Source organism: Acanthisitta chloris, unplaced genomic scaffold (genome assembly GCF_000695815.1).
Source record: "Acanthisitta chloris isolate BGI_N310 unplaced genomic scaffold, ASM69581v1 scaffold42278, whole genome shotgun sequence".
In the NCBI taxonomy this organism is placed as follows: Eukaryota; Metazoa; Chordata; class Aves; order Passeriformes; family Acanthisittidae; genus Acanthisitta; species Acanthisitta chloris.
In genome coordinates this window covers 1-21,648 of record NW_008688308.1, presented here as the reverse complement: position 1 = coordinate 21,648, position 21,648 = coordinate 1, and the positions used below count along the sequence as shown (strand labels likewise).

The 21,648-nt window shown below is 37.1% G+C and overlaps 1 protein-coding gene across 1 annotated transcript; it reads left to right on the top strand.

Annotated features, from left to right (window-relative positions):
- Positions 1-250: 250 nt before the first annotated feature.
- On the top strand, positions 251-21,300 carry LOC103808187 (mucin-5AC-like; the record flags this gene model as incomplete). Its single annotated transcript, XM_009080955.1, has 30 exons — positions 251-322; positions 1,319-1,378; positions 2,379-2,640; positions 3,653-3,767; positions 4,228-4,318; positions 4,739-4,851; positions 5,344-5,560; positions 5,895-6,020; positions 7,033-7,150; positions 7,999-8,137; positions 9,303-9,413; positions 9,799-9,868; positions 10,304-10,441; positions 10,526-10,690; positions 11,185-11,279; positions 12,287-12,413; positions 12,973-13,228; positions 13,846-13,895; positions 14,468-14,568; positions 14,697-14,848; positions 15,387-15,525; positions 15,623-15,736; positions 16,048-16,227; positions 16,714-16,953; positions 17,508-17,664; positions 18,209-18,337; positions 18,675-18,816; positions 20,087-20,130; positions 20,230-20,436; positions 20,666-21,300. Coding segments are annotated over 30 exons (4,565 nt in total), but the record flags the coding sequence as incomplete, so codon positions are not given.
- Between the last annotated feature and the right edge of the window lie 348 nt (positions 21,301-21,648).

The following is a 21,648-nucleotide window of genomic DNA, read 5'->3' as shown; positions in this document are numbered from 1 at the left end:
CCTGCAGTAATAGATTAGACAAAAAAAAAAAAGAAAAAAAAGGATGAAGGATGAAGGAATCATGACTGGTCATCATAGTTGCATGTAGCACAGGTCCTGATGCAGATCTGACCTTCTGTGCATGAATATATCTTTGCTAATTTTTAATATACTGACTGTTGCATGTTTAAACAGATATAATTGAGAAATTGTGAGGGAACTCAAGAAAATTAGTCATTAACATTTTCCTTCTCTACTCTTCTTGATGCAGTTCAAGCCCAGGATGGTGAACAACAAACAAAGTCAAACTATCTTTCTCCATCTATCCTGCAGCGACAAAAACGTAAGTATTTTTATGCTGATTTATTTCTAATATTTTGTCCCCCCAAAAGATGATAAATAACAAGATTATTAGAATATTTGTATTCCTAGCTAGAATATACTACATACATTAAATATTAAAAAGAAGAGTGAAAAGTCCTCTATACAATATAACCAATTCTCAGCCAACCTCTGACTGCTCTAAACTCAAGAACTTCCTCTGAAATCTGGCCCAGTGGATCAGGTTGACTGATATCATACTGTTATCTAATCTTTAACCTCATGAAAGGTACATACCTTCTATCTAAAAGTGTATTTTCAGAAGAGGTGTGTGTTTACATACATATCACCAAGGTACTTGATAGTAGGTAATAAAAGACTTTTTTTTTTTTACACTCTGTCAAGATGACTGCATCATTCACAAGAGAATAAGAAAACTGTAACTTCCTTAAGCATTAGAATAATTAAGCACGACAAGTTCATGCATGACACACAACTGTACAGAGCAAAGCAAGGGTGGAAGGATACAATGCTGACTGGTATATTAGTGATGACAGGCTAAAACAACTGATCATTAAGTCTGCTCTGAAATCTGCAGTTTCAGGGCAAATAGTCACTAGCTGACAATTTTAAGACTGATAATCCCAAAGTACAACAAATTAGTATAAAATAGTTGTTGTAATCACTACTACAACACTCTGTTCTGAGGATCATATTGCTGTTTTAGAGATCAGAACATCAGGGCCAGCATCAGATGGGAGTCTTGAATAAATAATGGAAGAAAGTACTACAAAGAGCATGGTCTTTGGGATTTAGCTGTTAATGAAACTTATAGAAAGACAGAACACAAAGCATTGTGTAAGAATCACCAATAAACCCTTGCATAAACTTCCCTCTAGAGTGTTACTAGTAGTAGGAAATGTTAATCACAAGAAAAGACTAGGCAGTCTCTATCTATTTTTAGAACTTCTAGTAAGATTAAACTTGATCATTTTTTCTCCTTTTGGTTTTCCACCAGCTTTCAAATCCCAAGAAGTCACAATCATTCCACCTTTTCGAAACACGCTGAAACTAAAGGGTAAGTTAAGAAAATGTCATGGCTCAGATATCTGTGTTCTTGTTGATCATGCAGGTAGAGCAGGGAGTGACTGAAGAGATCAATGGATTGTGCAATATCCTTTAGCCTCAAAGATCAAAACAATAACAGGAAAGTAGTCTGTTCATCAGGTAACATGGATAGTCTAAGTGTGAATCCAGTGTTTAGTCTTCTTTGTGTTTATATGATTCAGCTGTAAAGAAAAAAGAAATTAAAAATATATTTATACATTCATAAATCTATAAAATACTGAGAAAAATCATGGACAATATTTCCAGCAAAGAGAGAAAAATATTAATGTGCTGAAAACACTGTTGAGACACCTTATCTAGGGTACAGGGTACAATTCAGGTAGAGTGAGTGTAAATGTGGAAGCAATGCAGAAAGGGACTGTGAGGATAAGCAGGAAGATAGGAGAGCATGCACCTAAGCAAATAAAGACTGAAAAGAGATACAATATTTCTATAATGTGTGAAGGGAGGAGCAGGGAGGTGGAACTCCTTCAAGGCGAAGTGCAATTTTGGCACAAGAACAACCAGGCATACATGAGACAGGAATATGTTCTGGAAGATGGTGGCAAAAGTCTTCCAGCCATTCAAAGGTTGCAGGTATGAGTGGCCTTCCCTTGTAGGAGTATTAGCTAGTATTAAACTAACTCTAAACATTCTGTGGTGAAACTTTATAACTTCATATGTTTAGGAAAGGATTTATAGGATATGATTGTCAACAGAACCAGAGCACGCAGTGACCCAGAAGGTCTCTCGACCATAGGCCCTATATGCCTATGGAGAACAAATTAAACACAAAAAGTAACGGAACTGAGAAAATAACAGATGATAAACAAATGGCTTGAAAAGAGGGAAAACAGAAGTTAGTCTTTTTGAACAGAGGTTAGTGAAAGAACTAGAAGGTAAAGAGCACCTAAAGGGCGGGTATTACATCAAAGTACAGAAAGTTCTTACTGTTTATTTTGAATCCACAGCTGGCAACCCCTCTCACAATGGCCGTGTTTGTAGCACATGGGGCAATTTCCACTTCAAGACCTTTGATGGGGACATATTTTACTTCCCTGGGCTCTGCAATTACATCTTTGCATCCAACTGCAAGTCTCCCTATGAGGACTTCAACATCCAGATTAGGCGTACAAAGGTGGAAAATGCTACCATGATCACTCATGTCATCATGAAGCTGGAAGGAGCAGTGATTGAACTGACCCGTGGCTCTGTCCTGCTAGACAACAGATTGTATGTTCATAACTTCCAACTGTCATCTCTGTTCGGGCTCCCAGTGGGCTCTTTGAGCAAACACCCCTTCCCCTCATCTGATCTCACATTGCTCTCAAGCAGCTGGAGGGCTCAGGTCCCTCCTGAAGTATTAACAAAAATAAGAGGGCTTGATGGTGAGCTAAGTGTCACTTCCTCAGATTATCCCCATGTCTGTTTTGTTCAGATGAGCTACATCCCACATGCTCCCCCACTGCTACAATTATGCATGTACACATATAACTGAGTCTATAAGGTGTATTTAGTCAAAGTGTTAGATTTTAATTTAATACCTTTCTATTTTCCATTATTTTCCATTAACAAAATCCTTGAGAGGAATTTTTGACATCTTTTGTCTTTGCACCAAACAGTGGGTAGTAAAGCAGTGACTGTACCTTGTACCTGAGTTCATTTAAAATTGTCTATTCTGGAAACTTGCTATCCATGTAGCAATTGTAGCAGTAACTTTGGCATAGAGTGTGAAATCTGTCCAAAAGTCTGAGTAAATATATGGGCAGCCATCCAACAGTTATTGTCTATTATAGGAGCTATGTACAGTGAGCTAGTCTAAAGGTTATCTTGGCTGCAGCTTTCTGAAGAGCACTCATGTCACAGAAAGCCTGGAGTCTATCCCTGTATTATCAAAGGCTTTAAGGAGCAAATAGCAAGATCCTGAAGCACATTGCCTGCAAAACAGAGCCTCCCAGCACCTTTTTGAACAATACAACCAAAGACATATGACAACATTTTACTTAGCAAAGCACCTTTAACAGAGAGAGCCAAAAGGAGCAACAGGAAAAGCAAGGCTGATCTGTTTGCCCAATGAGAAGCAATTGTATAGGAAACAAACAGAACATTACAAATGTTTGTTGTCTGCTTTAACCTCACCAATGCATGCTGATAATTCTCAAAGAGAATGAGAAAGGATGTAACTGTGGATGTTCAAGGCATATTCTGTCCCTAACCTCACTGACTTATGGTGATCTTTTCCCAGGGTTCAGATGCCCTACAGCCATATGGGAGTCTTGATAGAGAGAAGTAACAACTATTTGAAAGTTTCTGCCAAGTTAGGATTGACCTTCCTTTGGAATGAGCAGGATGCCCTCCTGGTAAGAAAACATCCTAAACATGACAGAAAGTCTGTATTTGGGAAATAGTCTCTTTACATCTTTGGGGTATTAATCAGCCAGGCAGGCATTAGTTACTTTTGGATTTGTGTCCATTTTTAGTCGATTGTTCTGTCTTCCAGTCTTCTCCCAATTTCCCATTTTTCCCCACCAAGCTCAGCTCAAAATCAATAGACCCCCAATTCTAATGTTCCCACCCTACAGTGAAGTAGTCCTTAGCTTCCAGACCTGGCAATGTACTGATGTTCACAACAAAGGACTAGAATAAGTGCAAGTTTTTCTTAGTCATCACCGTCCTTTCCAAGGATGCCTACCTTGTTATCACATGACCTGCACAGCAAACATATGTCAAATTTGAGTACACAAGCAATATTGATGTAGGCTGTGCTCCTAACAACCAAGACTGACATTTCTATGAACCTCTTTCCTCATTTCTTTTTAGGTGGAACTAGATAAGAAATATGCCAATCAAACTTGTGGACTTTGTGGGGACTTCAATGGAATTCCAATTAGCAATGAATTTATTCCAGAGAGTAAGTAATAAAAAGCATTAGTACTAATTATTAAAGCAAGTAATGGTGCTTGTTTTTTCTTTTTATAATATACTGTAACAAAAGTTGTAGGTCATATTAACTGCAAAACTAGTGATACTTCATCATGTATTTCTATGATGTCAGTTATGCATAGAGTCAGGACTTTGAGATGTATTAGGCTACTTCCATCACTGCTAGATATTTTAAGACCTGATACATAAAACTTTCTACTTGTTTTCATTAGTTAGGGTCCACTTCCTTATATACCTTGACACTTTATTCATCTTATTTTACCTTTCTTATTATAGTGATATTATTTGGTAATCACTGTACATGTCATAGCCCATAGTGTAACAAAGGAAACTAACTCCATGCAAAACCCAGTAAACATTATTCGAATATGTGAACTTCTTTTTACAGAGACAAAATTGACTCCCATACAGTTTGGTAATAGGCAGAAGATGGATGGACCAACAGAGCAGTGTGATGATCCTATTCCTTCTACTGTTGTGATGAACTGCTCAACAGAATTTGTAAGAATCTCTCTCTCAAAATTTGTTTTCTCAGTGTGAAATGCATTCTCCCTGTCTCTGGAGAAAATTTGTTAGAATGGGAAATAAGATAGCATGACAACTGTAGGTCTGGAAAGAAAATTTTACTTAATTTAAAGTTGTAGTCTTTGCTAAGGTGAATGCTGAAAAGTTGCATTCCCCTTTCAAGAGAAGACTGCCTATTTTCCTGAAAGAGAAGTTCACTGAGGCTGTCTTGATATAAAGACATTGTATACTGCTTGGGCAGACACATGAGTTGAAAGTAACTCAAGATATGGAAGATACTGGAGTTAATCAAAGGAATTCCATGAGTTCTTGCCCTACTGTTGCACTTTTTAATAAGTATCTGCTTATGGCTACTGTTCTGCAGGTTTCTAGACCAGATGGATCTTTGATTTGTCCTGCAACATGCCTTAAATAATTAGTTTCATATTTTCTAAACACTTGGTTTGCCTTCTCTGTTTTCCTTCCTAGGCTTCTATCTGTGAGACAGTATTAACCAGTAAAGCATTTACAAGTTGTAATGCGCTTGTCGATGTTCGGGACTACATCGAAACTTGCATACAAGACCTGTGCCACTGTGATAGCTCTATGGCTGATTTCTGCATGTGCAACACCTTTGCTGAATACTCCCGGCAGTGTGCTCATGCAGGTGGACAACCTCTGAACTGGAGAACAGCAGAACTGTGTCGTAAGTATCTCAGGAACACCTGTGCTTACTACACACACTAGTAAACTTCAAATATGTGAGTTTTTTCCTGAAGAAGATAGCTGTTTAAAGGTCTATGCAATTATCATGAAATCAGTTTTAACCTGAGCATACTTGAGACTTTGGGAATATGGAAGTTTGGGGGATTTTGCCTTACTAGGGGTTTTCAGTAAATATCAGAAAATCTAAATCTAAACCATTTCAGCCTCCACTTGGATCAGGATTCCCCATCGTATCTTGACAGAAAACATGCTAAATTGCAAATACTGTTTTCTCAAAGGAAAAATCAGCATTTTAATGCTCTTTCTACTTCTAGCCAAATCATGCCCGTTCAACATGCATTACCAGGAGTGTGGCTCTCCCTGCTCGGACACGTGCAGCAACCCAGAACGATCTGCACTTTGTGAAGATCATTGTACAGATGGCTGCGTCTGCCCTCCAGGCAAGCTTATTTCCTGCCCTTTTCTCATAGGCAAACCCTCTAGAATACTTACCTGTATTCAACAACTTTCGTACTCTGTATCATTCTCATCACATTATCAGTGTCATTATCATCAAAGCAAGAGCAACATTTCTCCCTTGACACACATGCACCTAAATATGCCCTTTTGAACAATAAACATGCCTGAGACATATATATAATGACAGAACAGAGAATAAGATAATTTATTCCAAACAACAACCAAGAGTCTTCTGTTATCGGCATTCAAAATCAGTTCACAGAAAGTATGACATGTTCAATCAGATTTTTCACACAATAACTCCTGCTGTTAGCAAAGCTGCATATGGTTCACCAAATTAACAACCCCTTCTTGCCCAGTGCTGTGTGTCTAAACAACAAGGAGTTGAGAGAGCACTAGGCAGTGTGTAAAATCTGGTGCTTCAGAGAATTATGCATGAGAACTGAGTATCAGTACAAGATAAACAATGCAAATGTGTTCTCTTTGGGCACACCTACTTCTGGGGCTGAGAATTTTTGCTGCCCTTATGAGTGACTGTATGGTAGGAACTTCACCCCTTGCAGCTCTTCTGCCCATCCTCATGATGCTTCACAAAATTCACTGTCACTTGTTGGCATAACAGCATTGACTTTTCTTAGACAATCCTCTGTCTCTGGGCATAAGAATATTTACTGTACCAATATGTCCCTGGACAGTCTTACAAATGGTTCATCTATTCCACCTCATTATCTAGTAGTTTTAATCCTAATCCCATTCTAATGAAATCCTTAACAGAGAGGTATTTCCCTAGAGCTCTCTTTTGATCACTCTGGGATTTTAGATAGGATACAATGGAACACAGCCCTTCAACCTCTAAATAGCTTGCGTCTTATTATTTGAAAGTACTGTGCAATGCAGGAGAAATGGGTCGTGCTCTCAAGCATCTGGCAGATATATGTTCCTAGGCAGGTCCTGCAGTGCCCAGAATGAGTAATAGACTGTTTCTTTTCCTAGGAATGGTATTTGATGATGTTAATGGTGATGGCTGCATTTCCCGTAAAGAGTGCCACTGTACCTATGAAGGTGAAATTTATGCTCCTGGTGCCTCCTTCTCATCTAAATGCAGATCATGGTAACATATTCACTTTCTCATACTTCTTATTTTTAGGTGCATTACCTGAACATTTTGAAGACAGGGAAAAATTACTAATTTCTCCTTTAAAAGAAAGTAGGAACTATTTATCAATTTAAGTTCCCTGATTACACTTTTTTTTAAGAGGATACTTTCATGTCTGTTTTCCCCTCACAATTGGAAGCAAAATTGGAGTTTTTGAATAGGTGCTTCAATTTCAAGACTTACCAATTAAAGAAGAAAATCAAAGGCAAAGAGGTGTTTAAAAATGTGAATTAAGTGTTATATCCTTTGCTGCACTACAGTGTAGTACTAGAATTTTGCCGTAAATACTATGAAGGACATGGCATTTAAGGACATGTTGGATTTAGAGAGAGTAGAAGATCACATTTGAGAGGCGTGTTTCAAAATATATTATATATATTTTTGAATATCACTGTAACTACTGAAGTATTATTGAAAAAGTGTATGCAAATGCACCTATCTATCTATGAATACAAGAACTACAAACATGCATATTATTTTCCAAGAAATACTTAACATGTTTGAAGCTTAAGCCATGCCAATGGAGAGGAGGGGAAATATTTCATATGCAGCAGAGTGGATGACAGGTTAACCAGGACTGAATTATGTTCAAAGAATGAAAATGAGCAGCAATATAAAAAAAATTATCACTAATATATATATACCTGCCCCATACTTATTCTGAGATTTCAAAGCAATTCTGGTTTCTTTGACATTATGATCAGTGCTTCAAGAGGAAACTTACGGCATCATTGGCCCTTATTGTCTTTTATTTCACTTACACTGGCGTTACCCAACGTAACCAAGCACATTCTTTGTTTCAGTACCTGTGTTGGAGGTGAATGGTCTTGTGTCAGTCAGTCATGCCCTGGGACTTGCAGTATTGAAGGAGGCTCCCATATTTCAACATTTGATGAGAAATATTATTCGTTCTTTGGAGACTGTAGCTATGTCTTAACCAAGGTAAAAAGGAGTCACAACACTTGCTAAAGGAGAATGTTTTTCTGATGTATGATGTTGCTTGATGAAAACTACTGGCAATCACATCAACTTTCTGAAACTGAGAGGGTCAACATGGAGCCTTAAATGGATCTCATGGGCCTTTCTGTTAAGGTTATATTGAATAATATTGTAGTAGTTTCACATTCTTTGATCATTGTTTAAGAATTGCACTGAGTTTTTAGGTTAGATTTCATAAACCTAGGTATATTTACTGTTTATTTGTATTGGATGAGTAATGCAAACTATTTTCATAAGGACTTCTGTTCTTGACTAGATCGATCTAAATATTGCCGAGGAAGAGAATCATAAAACCTTAGAAAATAGGTAGAATGAGGTAATTTAGAAATAGATTTGACTAAATCAATGAAACTTTTGGATGAGATTCACAAGCACTGGGCTTGATCCACACAGAAGCATAGATCAGACTTATGTGTTAAACTCCCCTTTTGGCACCAACATGCAAAATTAGATTCTCAGAGTCTCTGGAGTTAAACTTGGACACAAAAGTTGAAAAAGCCCACAAATTTAATATTGAATTTCCAGATGACTGTAGTTCTACATGTCAGCTGTTCTGAACCAAGTGGGTGAGAAGACATTCAGAATCACACCCTTCTCTGAGCATTTCCCTGTTATATCTTGGCCATTAGATACACTTTGAATATGGCTCAGAATACAGCCCAGTGAAAATCAGAACCAAGACAAAAACTGTATATTGTCTTTATTCAGTAGCTTAGCGAATAGTGATTTTAGCTTAATTTTCTCCTATAAGAGGATACTTAAATGTACATTTCCTGCCTGTTAAAGGAATACCCAAATCACCAGGGTCTTTGATAATCTATTCAGTGCAAAGACACCACAAGTAATTTCTTTCCTCTTCCTATAAACTTCATAACCAATGGGCAAGAAAGGCACACTTCCTTCTTCTCTAGCATATTAAACTAGTATTATCTAAATGTTGTGACTATCTACATGTATGTAAGACCACATGAGCAACAAGAAATTAAATAAACCGCATTCTAAAGGACTCACTTCACTAATAATGTCATTTGAGTGTGAACCTTTTTAAGAAAAGAGTGTTTTACTATAACAAATCCTTTTAGCTTTATCTTTTGCTTTGTTCTTCTAGCTCTGTGACAGCAATGAGTTCACAGTTCTGGGAGATATCCACAAGTGTGGCCTGACTGACACTGAGACATGCCTCAAGGGTGTAACCATCAGCCTAAGCGGAGGGCAAACGGTAAGTATCAAACTTTGCAGGGATATTCTCAAGGCTGAATAGACAAGTAGTTTGCAAATGACACATAACAGCACAGACAGGAAATATGCACTGACTTTTTGTTCTGTCTCATTTGAACATTATTCGAAAAAAATTAGAAAAAAGTAAGTGCATTAGAAGCAAAATTGTAGTAGCTATTTAGATAATTTTGGTCTTCTGATTTTTTTGAACAGTCAATGGACCATAGTAATAAAAATTAAAGAAATAGTATGGGAATCAGAACATCAGCAGAGTCTCCCCGCACATTGTTTTCCCTTTATCTTGAACAGTATTAGATAGAAAATATTTGGAAGTTATTTAATTTTCCTAAATGAGCTTGATAATCATTGCCTTTTCTTATCAACAGAACATTGTGATCCAACCTTCTGGCAGTGTATTTGTGAATATGATCTACACACAGCTGCCATTCTCAGCAGGTATGTTCCTTTGTATATTCCTTCTGTAATATTTCGCTTTTTTTTGCTTCAAAATGTTATTACATGAGTAATAAAAGCCAAATTCTACCTTTGGTTACACTGCAGCAAACCCAAGGTACTTCAGTAGAGCATAGTCTCCCACTTAGATTCTGTGATGGGATTTGCCTATTAAACACTTAGAATTTTTGCAAAACTGTGGTCTAAATTTAGCAATATCTAATGAAGTGGAGATTCAGTTCAAGCAAATAGTGTTTGTTGTTTAGGTTACCCTGTTGTGGTGCTGGATTTGAAATCCTGTATAGATCATTTTCCCCCCAGTTCTTCAGAAATAAGAATCATATCAAAGACAGATGTAGAATTCTGCTATATAATGAACACTTATTTCAACTGCTCATCTCATATGAAATTATAACTCTTTTGTTCTTATATCCCTAGCAAATGTCACCATCTTCAGACCTTCATCTTTCTTCATCATTCTGCAAACAACCTTTGGTCTTCAGCTACAGGTTCAACTTGTGCCTTTCATGCAACTTTTTATAGACTTAGACCCATCACACAAAGGGCAGACCTGTGGTAAGTGACCTTACTGTAACAGCTGCCTTCACCAGAATGCATTGCTGTGGAAAAGACTTTCACAGATCATCTGCTACTTTTTAGGTCTCTGTGGAAACTTCAATGACATGCAGACAGATGATTTCAAAACCACCAGCGGTGTAATAGAGGGTACTTCAGCTGCCTTTGGCAATACTTGGAAAACTCGAGCTGATTGTCCTGATGCCAAAAACACCTTTGAGAATCCCTGTACTGTCAGCATACAAAATGGTAAGCTCAGCATATAGCAACCTCTTCTGTCCTCTTTTAAGATGCAAAGAAGGAATAAGCTGATCAATCACCAAGCATTTAGCCAAAAGAACAGAGAACTATTTGCACATCCATTGTTTTCCTCAGCTGACACTACAAGCCTTCAAATAATAAACAATGAATAGGAAAATATTTCAGATCTTCAAAAATATTCCTTTGAATCAGGACAGCAAGTGTCATACTTTACATTGTGAACCTTCTTTTTCAAAATTCAGCTAAGGATGTCTTAGTTTATTCCATGACAATTACCATGAATTAAGAGCATTCAGTTTATGAAGAGTTCATATCCCTCTCTAGAGAAAGTGAAAGACTTTTTGTGTTTCAGCAAATGCAGAACTGAATTATATTGCAACATGAAGCTTCTTCAATTTCCCTGTGGGAAGTATAGCTATATTGAGACAAGAGTTTTAAAAATGACATGAAATAAAATTTCTTATCATGTTTTCAATTCACAGACCAGTATGCTCAGCACTGGTGTGGACAACTCTCTGATCCCATGGGACCTTTTGCTGAATGTCACTCAACACTGAATCCAGAAGTTTACCAGAAGGTATTCAGCTCTTAACTTTATCCCATTTAAGAGAAAAAGACTCAGATTTCTGATACTAACACCTGAGAGAATAACTTGACAATTGGGAGGAGATGCGTTCATGAGACTTCTTTTTAAACCAAGGGTTCATTTCGATCTACACAACATAAAATTTGTTCCTTTGTAAAGATATCTTTCTTACCATTCCCAGGAGGATAATTTATAGCTGTATTCCTCTTGCACCTATTTTTAGGTGCTAACTTACACTAAGCTAGAAGCTTGGAATCCCTGGACTCCTTATGAGGTCAAAGGACAAAGCCTGTCCCTCTTGGGATATAAGGAAAGCTTTAGACAGAATCCTAACTAGCACTTTACTTAGTTCCTCTGAACTGTTCTGTGAAAGCTTTTGCATATGTGCAAAGACAAGGCCAGAAATGTATGTAAGAAGCCGCGAATAGATTTAGGTAAGATGTGAACAAAAATGTTCCAGGAATTCAAAGTGCTGAAGCTCTGCAACAAATTCTCTGGGTACTTTAAAAATTCTTCCTGTTACTGGAAATTTGTAAAATCCTGTTCAATGAATATCTTCTGCAATTATAACATTACAATATCCCTACCAACCACAGAAACACATTAAAAGGCTTCTTGTTTATTTTGTTCCTCTAATGCAGACAGCCCAAGCTCTTAAGCCTAAGATCTAAAAGCTGGGTGGCATCGAACACCCTCTATTTATTCTAAATATATATGGCACAGTGGCGACGAACCAGAAGTAGTTGGAAAATCTATCAACATCAGAAAAAAAATAACAAGAAAAAGAAAAAGTAGTTCAGAATTGTGGACCTCTGACTACTTTCTCTCCATCCAAATTATCTTTTTTGAAAGAGATCAATGGAAAACAGTCATATGTTTACTTATACCTGTGGATTATGCTTACTTTTGCCTCTAATAAACATAACACTCTAAAAAGTATAGAGTGCCAGGGCTTTGACATGATAATCTGATGATCATATGTCATCCTCTGCTCCTAGAACTGCATGTTTGACACATGTAACTGTGAGAAGAGTGAGGACTGCATGTGTGCTGCCCTGTCCAGCTATGTCAGAGCCTGTGCCTCTAAAGGAGTTCTCCTCACTGGATGGAGAAGCAAAGCCTGCAGTAAGTCTTACATCTCTTTGCCTTTTGAAAATGGTCACCCAGAAGGCTCCATACAGCAACTTTCAGGGATTCCCACAGTAAATTGTGTTAAATTTTGTTTTAAGTATAGCGCTGACTTTCAAGAATTTGAGGAGGAAAGGAATACCAAAAAAGACAAACAGTAAATAGGAAGAAATATAAAAAGAGGCTTGGCTAGATTACTTGCTCAGAACCAGCAGAAGCTATATGAAGAGCAATACCCTTGCAATAGGAACAAAATAAGTAGGGTGTTTCTCAATTTACTTTGACAAAAATTATAAATAAGTAGGCAATGAGGCAAAACCACATTATGCATTAACATAATTGAACTTTCTTCTTTTTTTCAACTTCAACAAAACATTCGTATTTGTGACATATTTATGGGGGAAATTCTGCCCTAGAAGTACAAAAAAAAATACATTACTGAGGATATCAGTGAAGCATGCCATGTTTATCATATATACTTTACCTCAAATATTTTTTTAAGACCTTAATGATTCTTAAATGAACTACAAATGTAACTTACCTTTTTACTCTCAAGCAAAATACACCACCTTGTGTCCGAAATCCTTGAAGTACACTTACAATGTCGATTCCTGCCAACCCACCTGCCGGTCTCTGAGTGAGCCTGATGTCACGTGCAGCATCAAGTTTGTCCCAGTTGATGGCTGCACCTGCATAAATGGAACATACATGGATGAAAGTGGCAAATGTGTGCCTGCTTCTAGTTGTCCTTGTTATTACAAAGGAATGCCTCTGTCTTCTGGAGAAGTTATTCATGATAATGGTGTTGTCTGGTAAGAGATTTGTAAACAAAAAAAATGAGATTGGGTATAGGCAATCATGAAACCATACATACATTATGAAATCGAATCAAATCAAATGCATTTCTCTCCCTAATAATTTCAATTTTAAAAGTCACAGACTCTTAAAAATTGTTAGGGCTATCCTTGTTTGAAAGCTTTGTACTGAGACAACTACAGGAATTCAACACAACATACTGTGGTAGGTTAGCCAAAAAGGCAACAGCCAAACTCCCAGCCAGTCCCTCTCTCCCTCCCTCCCTTCCTCCCTTTCCTCCACACCTACTTTTCTTACCCATGACTGTAAAAGACTTGTTCCATGGTGAAAGATGCTTGAAAATCCCATCGCAGAGTATTTGCATTATGAACAGAATCTGAACTATTCTGAAGGACAATTTCAAACCAGACAAATAGATCAAATATTTCTTTATCTAGATAATACTTGTATTTTGTCCTGCTCTAATATAAAATATTTTTGAACTGTTCTGATAAAGGACACATTTTGTTTTATCACACAGTAGTTTTTCATTATTTCAAATTCATTAGGAAACAGGTTGAAACTTAACATGAAAGTTAAAACTTATACACATTCCTCCCCCTTTCTCTTATAGCACTTGCACCTATGGAAAGCTGAGCTGCATTGGAGAGAAACCTGAACCAGGTAACATATCGTTTCAGATTTTCTTTAGTTCTCTCTTATTTTCTCATAGTGATACAAATTTTACAAGTCTGAAATCAATCAAGAAAATTAACTAAGGACTTCTGTAATGTAGAAGATATTCCCAAAATCTAAAGAAACAGTGTCTTACCTTTCAGAGGGCTGAAACAATTAATAACCCCCTGGATTACCCAGGGGAAGGAATACTTGGTCACCTCACTCAACACGAGGGGAAAACCATCCACATTTGAAATAAAAGTAGTAAAAGCCAAAAAAAGACACCAAACAAAATAAACCAGAACCTTTGTTTTATTGTAAGGTTTGTTTTCATTTTCTGAAAGGAAGTGTTTAGTGAAGCCAGCTAAACATTCATTTCACTGAGTAGTCCAAGCATACGCACAAAAACCAGATGAGTATGGCTTCAAAACACTATTCAGATTCTGGTCAAATGCATCATATCTCACATAGGAGCCTTTTCCCATTTTGATTTTTTTTGTTTCAGTCGGCATTAAGGAAACACAAAGATACAAATGCATGGTGGATTTCACATTTCTCATGGCTTTTCTTTCTTTCAGTCTGTGTACCTCCCATGGTCTATATTGACTGTGGCAATGCCACTACAGATGTGGTAGGAGCAGCATGCCAGAAGAGCTGTCAGACCCTAGATATGGAATGTGTAAGTATAGACTCTCTCTACCTAGCTGAAAGCACATTAAATTAGATCTCTTTTACATCTAGCAGCTGCAGCTGGACTCTTCTAGCAGAGAAATGTTTCAAGGCATGTTTTCTCTATGGTCCTTACAGTACAGAACTCACTGTGTCTCTGGCTGTGTATGTCCTCATGGTCAAGTGTTAGATGGCAGAGGTGGTTGTATAGCCCCAGAAGACTGTCCATGTGTTCACAATGGGAACTCCTACAGTCCAGGAGAATCAATCAGAGTTGGCTGTAACAACTGGTAAGAGCATATTGAAAAATATTATTTTGGAACATCTGAAAAGGAATAGTTTAATCGCTAGGTTATTAGCAGCATTTGACTTTCGCAGTATCAAGATTTATAGGAAGGAATCCTACATAAAATGATGCCCTTAGTACCTAAAAAGCAAGTTCTGTCTGTTTTTCACAATAGCACACAGCCTGGTTATTGCAAGTGGTCAGTAGAAGAATATGGTTTGGATGTGGTCATATTAATTCGAGTCAAGAAATCTTTTTCTGCCTAGGCAATCCTTACATTTCAATACACCCAATAAAATCTGCAAATGTGAAAAAGTGTTTTCTGATACACATTACTCATGTCATCATGAAGTAACACAGTTTTTGGCCAAATCCCAAAAGTTCTTGAGCTATGATTTATTTTGGAGAATAAGCAAACTCTGTTTTTCATTATAGTCTTAATATATTTTAAAATCAGATTGATGTACATGCAGGAATGTTCCTATAGTTACACCGTGTGTATGTCTAGTTTTTACATTTAGAGTGCTTTTTACCTTATGCAGCACATGTAGAAACAGAAAATGGCATTGCTCTGAGGAACCCTGCCTGGAAACCTGTTCTGTTTATGGAGATGGTCATTACACCACCTTTGATGGCAAACGCTTTGATTTTGAAGGAGACTGTGAATATGTTCTGGTCCAGGTAACAGAGTCCATCCCACATTTTTGCACTAAGTACCTTGCATTTTACTTACGACCATGTAGCATAGTTAACACGGAATATCATTACCCCATTTCAGAACTACTGTGGTCAACAAGCTGTGAATCAGGGAACCTTCAGAGTCATCACTGAGAACATTCCATGTGGCACTACAGGAACCACCTGCTCGAAGTCTATTAAAGTTTTCCTGGGGGTAAGTATTTTCTTTACAAAGTTGCACCAAAGATAGAACAAGCTGTTCCAAATAGACTGCATTGTAGAAGAGTCCTCCAAGACAGTGAAAATGTTACTACATTTCTTTCCTCACTACTAATGATACTGCTCTCTGCTAGAGAAACCAAAGGTGGTAACTCTGAAGAGAAATTTCTTAACGTGAGGTTGTTGAATACATTCATTTGGATGATAATAGAGATATTATTTCAATAAGTTACTGGCTATATATAGAACTGCACTAAATAGGTGACTTTTTAAATTGGCCTCTAACTTTTCTTTTTCCTGTCTTAGAACTATGAGCTGGTACTCAGTGATGGACATTCTGATGTCATCCAGAGGACACCTGGAGGAAAAATGCCATTCCAAATCCGTTCCATGGGCATCTACCTGGTGGTTGACACCACTGTTGGTCTGATACTCATGTGGGACAAGAAAACCAGTATATTCATCAAGCTTAGTCCCAGCTTTCAGGTACACTTTAAAATCGAAAACCCGGATAAAATGAATTCTGAAATGCGTTTATGTCATCTCTCAGAGAAAAAGGGTGAAAATTTCAGCTGTAACTGAAAGACTGAAAGAGCAGCAATTGCATATTATTAACCTTGTTGTGTTGACTTAGATTGTGCATTACATATTTTGCTCAAATTACATGATTCAGCAATGGCATAACATCAACTACATCAGTAGTTTTCTTCATGAAAAGCCCTCACTGAAGAGAGATGTTCAGGGTTGGCTAAAACTAAATAGCTCAGTACTAAGAACAAAAACCATGAGTCTACTCTGCTTCCTATCCTTATGCTTATACTTCCTAACAAGGTAGAGACTTCTTTCCATGAAAGACATTTTATGAAAACATTCAACACTATTACTGAAGAAGCACGATAATCTTATATAAGATTCATTCTGAGATCTATACCTTGCTGATATTTGTAATTTCTCGTGTTTATCCTGATGCAGGGAAACGTCTGTGGACTTTGTGGAAACTATGATGGCAATGGAAATAATGACTTCACTACTCGCAGTCAGTCTGTGGTAGGAAGTGTGCTGGAGTTTGCCAATAGCTGGAAAGTGTCTTCTAGTTGCCCAAATGCCAATCGTACCAAGGATCCATGCACGGCAAACCCATATAGGAAAGCCTGGGCACAGAAGCAATGCAGCATCATTACCAGTGAAGTGTTTGCGAAGTGTCACTCCCAGGTATGATAAAAAACTTTAGTCTTAAATTCTCCTTAGCCAGAGAATGCATCAATTTTTATGTGAGATAGCTAAAAAACACCCTATCATACACTTCACAAGGTGAAGTCAGTTCAAGTTCCAGGGAGACCACATAGAAAGTATTTTCAGTTTCATTTTCTCAGCTTTTGGCTTGAACAAGTAGACTAAAGAAATCGATAGTTTTGGTTGGTAGTGTTTTTGAATCTTTTTCAATAGAAGGAACAATCATAGATAAATCTCAGGATATGCTGATTTTCTAATGGCATAATCTTCTACTTTCTGTGTGCTAGCTTGTAGTAATTAACAGTATTCTGCAACTGTATCTTTAACATCAAACAGTTCTTATCATTACAACTTATTAGCAATAGCTTTATTCTACATTTTCCTCTTGATTTTTCAAAGCATGCTCATGGTTTCTTCAAATCTTAGTTTCCTCACAGAGAGAGAGAGCTGTCAGTTTCGGATATTTTATTCAGCTATTTTAGGAGAGTGTAAAGAGGACAAGTTCATGAAACCTTAAATATTTTCTCCATCAGGTTGAACCAAATGAATATTATCAAGCATGCGTGGATGATGCTTGTGCCTGTGACACTGGAGGAGACTGTGAATGTTTCTGTACAGCAGTAGCTGCCTATGCTCAAGCATGCAACGAGCTGGACATCTGCATTTCATGGAGAACCCCATCCATTTGTCGTGAGTTTCAACATACTATTCCTTGAAGGGGTCCAGAGGGAAAGAAAGCAGAAGAAAAAAAAAGGAAACAATGTAGGACAAGAAAGAAAGGCTAAAATTGTATTTGTTAAGAGGCACTGCTGTATTCTAAAACAAGCCAAAGCAAGTTGGGTAAATCACTGGAAAACAATCTATCTTACTCAAATGAAACCACAGATAGTAGCTTTATAAGTGGTGTGATGGGGTCTGATTAACTTGTCAATCATGATACTCAACTGATGAACTATAATATTACATTACACTCTCACCTGTCTACATCAGGCTCCATGTAAATAAATATTAGTGCATAGTGGCTAAAATCAGTGATTCAATCAACTGATTTTTCATGTTAAATGTGTAACTCTGTTCTATGCTTTATGTATTTGTTGGTGTCATAAGGTGGTAGAAATGTAACAGTTGTATTAATCTAGCAATAAGACAACATACTGTTCACCACCTATGTCATTATGCTGATTCCATGTGATTCTTATCAAAGGTATTTTTCTGACATTTCTCCTTCTTCTAGCTCTGTTCTGTGATTACTACAATCCACAAGAGGAATGTGAGTGGCACTACAAGTCATGTGGAGCCCCTTGTATGAAGACCTGCAATAATCCAAGTGGAAAATGCCTTCATGAGATGAGAGGTTTGGAAGGTAAACATGATTATGCATATCACATTCTACTCATAAAAGGTTAAAATGCAGTATGATTAACATAATTTATATTACTCAGTGTATGACATGTTTGTATTAGGAATTATAAGAAGAGATTTTCTAATTAGTATTTTACTCCCTAATGGATCATGTACTTGTTTGGAGTGAAAGGGAAGACAAAATGCTCCAAAACGTAATGTGCAATCAAAGGAATAGTAGTAAGAGGGTCTGAAATTCCAGTTACCATATGGGACAATTTGGGGAAAGCAGATATGAGTCTATGGTTAGTTCTACCTGTGAAAGACCAAGTGTCAACATCACTCTCCTCTTATTGCAGGTTGCTATCCACACTGTCCAAAGACAAAGCCCTATTTTGATGAAGAAACAATGACTTGTGTTTCTGATTGTGGTTGTTTTGAAAACGGAAAAAATTACAAACCAGGAATGCAGATGCCTTCAAATCAGAATTGTGAATCATGGTAGGATTAGTGAATCTTTTTAAAAATTGAGTTTAAAGTTGTACAACATAATTTATCACACATTAAATTTGTTGTTTACCTACAGGAACTAGGCCAGGCAGAAACTGAAGAATAATGTCTAATTATCTTCCATTCCCAGGAACTTAAATGATAACATTTTACTACTGAGAGATTAATTTACCAATTATTCTGTACATTTATTAAAGTAATTTCAAATTATTATGACCATTATTATAAATCAAGTGAAAAAAATTAAAATAATAATAGCTAGGGCATAGTCTAAGAATATTTTTTAAGATATCCCTAAACTCATCACATGAAACTCTTTAGAAGTTAGCAGCCAACTCACCTGTATTATTTTGAGCTTGTTTCTATTATTGTACTGCTACTTGAACAGTTGCAACTGTCAGCAAGTATTCTCACACACTACTGATGACAAGTTGGGACAAGTGCTGCTAAGTCTTCTATAGAAGTACAGTTAGCAGAACCAGTTGTGAAGCAGATAACATCTGGCTTAAGATACCTTTAAAGTAGTTACACTTGAATTGTGGAAGAAGTGCAATCTGAATGGCAATGATCTTAACACAAAGCCCATCTGAGCTAACCCAACATCCTTGGCATGTTTCGCAATTTGTAGACAGCTTTGCCTACCTTGTCTAGGCCATTAAGAGCATTACACCTAAACCATTAAATACATATCTGTATTCATTAAAGCTTATTCAGTGTATGGACGTGCTTAGTCACTGTAAATAAGTATATCAAGATTCAGTTCTTAACAGATAATAGATAAATTCCCTTTAAAACCAGAATGAATTCTTGCATCTTTTGGAAGTCTGATGGAAACTTGCTGTGTAGATTACCTCAATATCTGTGATACAGTGATCCTTTGAATACATCCTTTTAAATATAAATGATTCATTTACTGCATTTTCCCTTCCAAAAATAAGCAAACCTATCAGGTAGATAAGAACATTTCAAATCACTCCTCCTCACATCTTTGCCTAGCTCTCAAAAACACCAACAAGGATGTTGCACGTTTCATATATGGGCAAAGAAGAGTTACTTTTCTTGCCAGAGAACTATGTGAAGCTACCTAGCCTGGATTTGTACAGCAGAACAGAATATCTAACTCAGAGAAGATAGGGTAATTCTACATGTAAACACACAAAAAATATCAAAGGTTTCTAGGAAAAATATGGAAAAGAAACAATAAAATGATGTCATGAACCAATATATTCACATTCATGATCTCATTTTTTCTCTTTTCCAGTGAATGCACAATTCATGGCAAAAAATGCAGATATGATGAACATGGTATGTTGACAAAGCTCTTTTTATATAAATACAATGCATTTAAGGTACTTTGTTCTGTGTTTCAGATAGCAACGAATAACATCCTGTTTTGATTTACAGAATGTGTCTGCACTTATGAGGGACAGAAATACAGCTATAAAGATGTGGTCTACAATACCACAGATGGCATAGGAGGGTGTATTGTTGCAACATGTGGTCAGAATGGAACGCTTCAAAGGGATATCTATGACTGCCCAGAGTCAACATCACCCACAACAGCAACAACATTTCATTTCAGCACTACCCCACCTTCCACTCCTTCCACAGGTATGCCCTTTGTAGCCCATAAGAGCATATTCTGTTTACTAGTGAGTAAAATATAACCACACACCCACACTCACAACATACATTATAAGTACACTAAACTGATGTACTCCTGGATCACAGTGCCAGAAAATGGCATTAGAAAAAATTTCAGCTCGTTAAAAATAACAAAAAGATAATATCTACATGAATTTATTCTAAGTTTCATGGTCTCTTCTATTCTCCTTCACAGTGTCACCAACTACATCAGTATGTGTTCATGAAGTCTGTGAGTGGTCAGAATGGTACGATGGGAGTCTGCAAACCCCTGGTTATGATGGTGGAGATTTTGAAACTTTTAATGAATTAAGAGCTAAAGGTTATAAAGTTTGTGAAGCTCCACGGGCTGTTCAATGCAGAGCAGAAAAATTCCCTGACATACCACTGGAAGACCTTGGCCAAAAAGTAGAATGCAGTACAACAGCAGGACTTATATGTTACAATAAAGATCAAATTTCAACAATGTGCAACAACTATGAAATCAGAATCCAATGCTGTATTTTTGTACCATGCTCTTCTACAACACATTTCAGCACATCAACCCCGGTCACAACTCTAGGTAAGACCACAGAAACATCAACTATGACCGAATTTTCCACACCAACAGAAACTACAACCTCTGAAGAAACAACAATTACGACAACAATTCCCACCACTCTTTATTCAACAACGACGCCTTGTTTTAAAGAAGAATGTTACTGGTCAAGATGGTATGATGTCAGTTATCCAGGGTCTGGATACAATGATGGAGATTTTGATACAATTCAGAACATAAGAAATAGTGGATACAAAGTCTGCGAAAACAGAAAGGATATTGAATGCAGAGCAGTAAGGTTCCCTGATACACCATATAAGGAACTAGAGCAAAACATAACATGCAATACAGAAGAAGGGTTGAAATGTTACAATAAAGATCAACTACCACCCATCTGCTACAACTATGAATTAAGATTTAAATGCTGTATACAAATACCAGTACCATGTCAACAAACAACAGAAAGTCTGACTACTACAAAAATACCAACGTCAAGTGCAACGAGCACAATAACAACCCCAAAAGTATACACAAAACATGAAACAACAACGATACCAATCGAAAAGCCAAAAACAGATCATATTCTTACAGGAATCACCACTCCCACAACCACATCCACCTTGATCAGCACCACCCAGTCC